The sequence below is a fragment of the Microtus oregoni genome, unplaced genomic scaffold, assembly GCF_018167655.1.
Source record: "Microtus oregoni isolate MIOR12 unplaced genomic scaffold, Mior012 000004F_ref0000308, whole genome shotgun sequence".
Taxonomy (NCBI): domain Eukaryota; kingdom Metazoa; phylum Chordata; class Mammalia; order Rodentia; family Cricetidae; genus Microtus; species Microtus oregoni.
The window spans coordinates 56374693-56380692 of NW_024543063.1; the positions used below are offsets into that span (position 1 = coordinate 56374693).

At 51.2% G+C, this 6000-nt stretch overlaps 1 protein-coding gene across 1 annotated transcript in view; it reads left to right on the top strand.

Annotated features, from left to right (window-relative positions):
* The window catches only part of Cngb1 (cyclic nucleotide gated channel subunit beta 1), a 63219-nt gene extending 57553 nt beyond the window's left edge, over positions 1-5666 (top strand). Inside the window, exons 33-34 of the mRNA XM_041650407.1 lie at positions 1785-2004; positions 4740-5666. Coding sequence (XP_041506341.1) covers positions 1785-2004; positions 4740-5057 — 538 coding nt within the window. The 3' untranslated portion in view covers positions 5058-5666. The remainder of the gene's footprint in view (positions 1-1784; positions 2005-4739) is intronic.
* The last annotated feature ends 334 nt before the right edge of the window (positions 5667-6000 follow it).

The window sequence follows — 6000 nt, forward strand, 5'->3', positions numbered from 1 at the left end:
GAAATAGGTTATTTTATTTTTAGAAAAGAAGACTTTTGTTTTCTAGTCCTCCAGATGAGGTTTCAAACTGAGTGACTAAGGAAGCCTCTAGGGTATAGAAACCCACACGCACCCGGGGGAGTCGGCTAGGGGGTTAAAGATTCACAAACAGGCTCTTGGTAAAGGGTTTGCTGTTTCCTTCCCACCAGAAAGGGGGGCTGCTCCAGGTGGGCATGGTCAGAGCAGCAGGGTGGTCCGGGTTCTAACAGCAGACTCTTGCAGATGGTTGGTCGGTCACGGGGTCACTCACAGACCTGCATTGGGTGGCTGCAGACTCTGTTGCTCAGGGTGTTCTCTAGCTGGTGTCAAACAAGGTGGCACTCTGTCCCTGAGAAGATCAGCTTAAAAGGAGGAAAAGCTTGTTTTGGCTCTTGGTTTCAAAGGTTTCAGTCCATGTTTGCCTGACCTGAGTCTTTGTATCCATGGTGAGGAAGAACGGTGGGTGGGGACGTGTGGTTGAATAGAGAGAGACAGACAGAGACACACAGAGGAACCCCAGATCCTCTTCAGAGCTGTGCTCCCAGTGACATCTGTTATTTATGGGTATTTGTACCAGTCCCCATTCTCCTGCCTCATGCCCTTTCCAGAGCAGAGGCCTGGACTGCAGAGAATTCCATTCACGTGGGCACATCTATCCACACTGACTCAGAGCAGAGCCGCTGTCCCCTCCACTGCTCAAACAGAGCCTTCCTGCTGCCTGTCACGTATGAATTATGGACTCACGTGACCTAGGTGACAGCGCCCGGGCTGCTAGAGAGCCTGCTTCCAAGGCCTCTGATGGATGATCATGCTTGTGTCTCCTGGGGAAACCCAGAGAGAAATGCAAATCTCGGTCCATTAATAATACCGCACACACTTCAAGCCCGCTGGCTCTGATTAGCTAAGCGGCCAGCAGCGGCCTCATCTAAAAACAAACAGACAAACAGAAAACAAACAAGTTGCGCTGGAACCCTGATGAATGAATTTTCTGATTAGCCGTCTCGCCCACTAGATTGAACACAAAATGCATGCGTTCTTGAGCCAAGCTGTTAATCACATATTCATAGCTTGAAAAATTCCTAGTAAAGAGTGCATTCTCTGTTTGATGGAAAATTCTATATTCAAACAGTGTGCTGGGTCACATCCGAACCTGCGTCTGGTTCTGCCTCTGCCACTTCCTGGTGACGGGGAGCAGGTCGCTCCCTGTCCTTATTCTCAGCTTCAGTTTCCTCAGTTTTCAGGGGTTCAGTAACCCCAACCTTTTCCAGATAAAATCAAGAGGGGACCAGGATCGCTTTCATAACAACCCCTTTTGTGAGAACTAGCCAGGGTCCCAGGAGAACTAGATCACTAAAGACTAAAGACAACAGGCCCTGACTCTGGAAGGTTCCGTGCTCCACCCCCCCCCCCCCAATATCACCGTATGCCTATGAACCCTTCGAGATGCCCTCAAACCATATCTGAACTATAGCTGTGTCTTTCAGTCTATCCAGTGTGACCTCAAGCAAGGTAACCAACCTCTCTGGGTTCCAGTGTTCCCTTCCCTATGGCGCAGACAATAAGCCCCACCTCTTATGGCAGTTCTAATCATCCCATCTGTGCTTAAGCACTCAGCACTGTGCTTGCCCCAGCAAAGTACCCTGAAACCACCAGCCAATGGCAGCACCAACACTATGACCACTGCCACCATGTAGGGCACATGTAGGGTTCTACACAGGCTCCTCCCCACTGTGCTTTGGATGAAAGTGGGTGTGTCTCTCTTTCAGGCGCATGCTGAGAAACAACAACAAGCCCAAGGAGGAGAAGAGTGTACTTATCCTGCCCCCACGTGCGGGCACCCCGAAACTCTTCAATGCCGCCCTCGCTGCAGCAGGAAAGATGGGCGGCAGGGGCGCCAAGGGTGGCAAGCTTGCCCACCTGAGAGCCAGGCTCAAGGAACTGGCCGCATTGGAGGCAGCCGCGCGGCAGCAGCAGCTGCTGGAACAGGTAACACGGTTGGGACCTGGCTCTTCCCACTTAGCAGGCTTGTTTGGGGAGAAGGTCGGGGACCTCCAAGAGCTGACCACACACCCAGCGTCGGGACTTTCTGTCTCCTTTACAGCAGCAGACTTTGTCTGGTCGCAGGTGGCAGAAGCAGGTTCAAGCCAGGCTGAGAAACCTGGGTCGCAGCCCTCATGGGTGAGAAGCTTATGGCGGGATTGCTATGAATTCTAGGCCAGCCTGGGCTACATCATTTCAAGGCAGCCTGAGCTACATTATGAAGCCTTGCCTCAAACAACCCCTAAGTAAGACATTATGTTGACAGGGTAGGAAAGTAAGAGAGGGCTTAATAATTGGCAAATTTGAATATGGCTGAATCTCAAGTTGCAAGACTGGTCTTTCTGTCTGCCGTCTCTCTTTCCTTATCGGATGACTCCACATCCCTTCATGTAGCAACCCTGCCAGGAAGTACATCTTCCCCCAAGAGCAAAGCCAAAGTCCCCAGGACTCATTGTCACTGGTCAGTGCTGGGACACATGCCAATTTCTGAACCATTGCCCGTGGGGCCAGGACAGTGTGTGTCCCACACCTGCCTACTCCTGGACTGAAGTCGTGAGAGGCTTCTTTAGAGAAAGGCATTGGGGTTGGCGGGAGGAGTGGATATAGGCTGGGAACATCTCTCCCCAGGGGACAGTGATGTTCTATTTAATACAGTGTCTGTGACCATTGAAATGATTTGGAAAGAAAAACATAATCCCATGACTTCTACTCCTATGACCCTAAAGGGGTATTAAAATTAGCTCACGGGTCTTTTTCTGTGACTGAAGCCAAGGAGACCTCTTAGAATAATGGCATGAATTTGAACTCCTCATAACAGCCTAGAAGTACTAGTAGTCTGTGTGGCTAACAGAGAAGCCCAGTGAACTCAGCTTCAATCCAGGGATGTGAGTCAGGTGACCCATTCAGGGTTCATTTGACATCAAAGCCACCTGGGATTCCAGGCCATGGCCTACCAATAGCCCCAGACAGAGGAAAAATGTGATCATTGTGTTGGTCAAGGTTGAGGCTGCACAGTGGGGTCTTTTGTGCTGGCTGCTGTTTTGGGGTTGAGTGGACGTGAACTCAAAGACTCTCTCAGACAGCAAAAGACTTCAGCTAAGATGGGTTTCTGCTCCTGTTGCATGAGTGTTCTGACAAAAGCATCCTGTGAGATTTAGAAAGCCAGAGCAGACCAGCAGTGAAGGAGTTCTTTACTAAACAAGCTCAGAGGCTCCGTCACTCCAGGAAAGAGCCCTGCACCCCCCGAGACTCTGAGGACTCATGGTGGCCACATGGGACTGTAGAGGTGAAGCGGCGGTTCCTTCTGCCAAACATTTGAACACCGCAGAGCATGTGACCAGTCTTCCCATGATCCTCCCCTTCCTGTTTGTATCTCTCGGCTTCAGAAGTTGCATCTGAACACCCTGCCCAGGGTGGGGTGTCCTGAGAACTTAGGATGCACACGTAGGGTAGAACATGCGTAGCGGGTAACAAGGAAGCATGGAAGCAGCAGCAGCAGGCCTCCAGAGCTGCTTCTGATTCTAGAAACATCCTGACGCCCCCTCCCCCACTTCTTTAACACCTATGATCTGTACAAACCTCAAGGGTCTCTACTTCACACGAGCACACCGACTACTCTCCCTTGGGTCTTGGTCAGTTGAGGATCTTCTAGATTGTTCCCTCTCCCATTGCCTTCCTTGCAGAACTAGGGTGAAAGAGCAAGCAGGTGAGAATGCAGGGATTTTTAAAAATTTCCCCAATACTTATTGATGGCCAACAACACCCATGGGGGAAGCACAGGTTAGAACTACAGCTGCCCACCAAGCCTCTGAACACAGGGTCACCTCAGCCTCATTTTTCTGATATCCCACTCCATTCTTCCTGTAAGGGTTGTGACCTTTGGAACCTTCTAGAAAGATGGCCAGGCCACGGGTTCTCCTGCACACTCAGCTTTACCTATGTGCTCCAAGTTTTTCTCACTTACCATCCATTACTAAGAAAAACTGTGTGTGTGTAGCCAGGCAGTGGTGGCACATGCCCTTAATCCCAGCATTCAGGAGGCGGAGGCAGGGAGATCTCTGAACTGGAGGCCAGCCTGGTCTACAGAGTGAGATTCAGGACAGCCAGGGTCACACAGACAAACCCTGTCTTGAAAAACCAGAAGAGGAGGAGGAGTGGGTGTCAGGATGGCTCAGCTTTTGACAAGGCCATTCCTCATGGTTATCAACTCCCCAAATAAGTTGGGGGGGTGGATCTGTACTTGACTGCACAACTTAATACAGGCTTTCCAGCCCATAATAGTCTAAACTATCCTAAGAGCTGGGCATGGTAGCTCATACCTGTAGTCTTAGCATCCCATAGGCTGAGGAAGAAGGACTCTGAGTTCGAGACCAACTTGTGCTCCACATCAATTTAAGGTCAGCCAGGGCTACATATGGAGACACTGTCTCAAAATTTAACAAATCCCCAAGACTTACCCCCAAAACATGCTGGCCTCTCTTCCTCAAACTCAACCTGCCAACACTACATTGTTTCTTTCACACAACCGAGCCGCTGCTCTGCTAGGACACTAGCTTTCACCTCCTGTGTGCCATTGTCCTCTGGAAGTCCTAGAAGGCGGGGGCTAATTGGCTTGTAAGATCCCTTTATGCTCCTTTGGAGGAGAAGGCTTCGCCTCACCTATCACACTCTCTGGGTTTCAGGCCAAGAGCTCACAGGAAGCTGGGGGAGAGGAGGGCTCCCAAGCTGCGGACCAACCTGCGCCCCAGGAACAGCCAGAACCCAAGAAGCCCCAGGAGCCCCCAGAGCCTCAGGAGCCCCCAGAGCCCCCAGCCCCACACTCTCCACCGCCGGCCCAGGGGAAGCCGGAGGGTGGCACGGAGGAGGTGGCGGCTGGGCCCTCGGAGCCCCCGGATCCCCCGGAGCCCTCAGTGAGGATCCGCGTGAGCCCAGGCCCGGATCCTGAGGAGCAGACGCTGTCGGTGGAGATGCTGGAGGAGAAGAAGGAAGAAGCACAGTGAGGCACATGCAGTGCCCCATGATCCATGATCCCCATCCCCGGGTGCACACCTGGCGTTAGAACTGCCTGCCTGGACAGTCTCGTGGAAACCCTCAAACGTTGGTGATGTTCTTGCACTTCTACTATGGGTGGAGCACCCTGCCCCCTCCCACAGTTGTTATTTTCAAGAAGAAACCTGCCTTGCACTTTTAAAAGTTTTTAGGAGGGAAGAGAAGAGGGCTCCGACATCACGGAGTGCTCTACTAGAAAAATCAAGGGTTGATGATAAGGCAGGGTCCCCACCAGAACCCATCCTTGGTTTAAGTGATGGGGAAGAGCTGGAATGGGAACCCAGAACTGGGGAAGCTGAGGCAGGAGGATCCTTGGATCAAAGTCAACCAGGGTTACATAGTGAGAATCTGCCTCAAAACAAACCAATAGCAAAACAGCTTAGGAGTTCCAAGTTCCTGCAACACAGGAGTCTCGGCGATGGCAGAGCAGGCGATCCAGGCACTCTGTACACTGCAGGTAACGATTGGCATTCTCTCACCCTTTTAAAGTTTTGCTTATTTTAGAGGCAATGACATTAAAAGTTCTCTGTGCTATTCCTGGCACCCGTCCTCCCTGACCACTCTCGAGCACCAAGTAAAAACTATGAAAAAACCTAGTGGTTCTCTGTCAGCACATAGAGAGCATCCTTGTAGCTGGACATCGTGGAGCACTAGATGCTGAGGCAGGAGAATCACAAGTTTGAAGTCAGCGGGGCTTCATGACAATACAATATGCCAAGAAGGGAATAAGGGAAAATGCACTGGGTCCATTGGTGACGGTGGCATAGTCCCTTGTTCAGATGTGTGGTGACATTTTGTCCACTGTTCATCAGTGAGCATTTGGGTTGCTTCCAATCTCACATTATTAAGAATAACATTGCAGGACATTGAGAGGGCTCAGTGAATGAAGGCCTT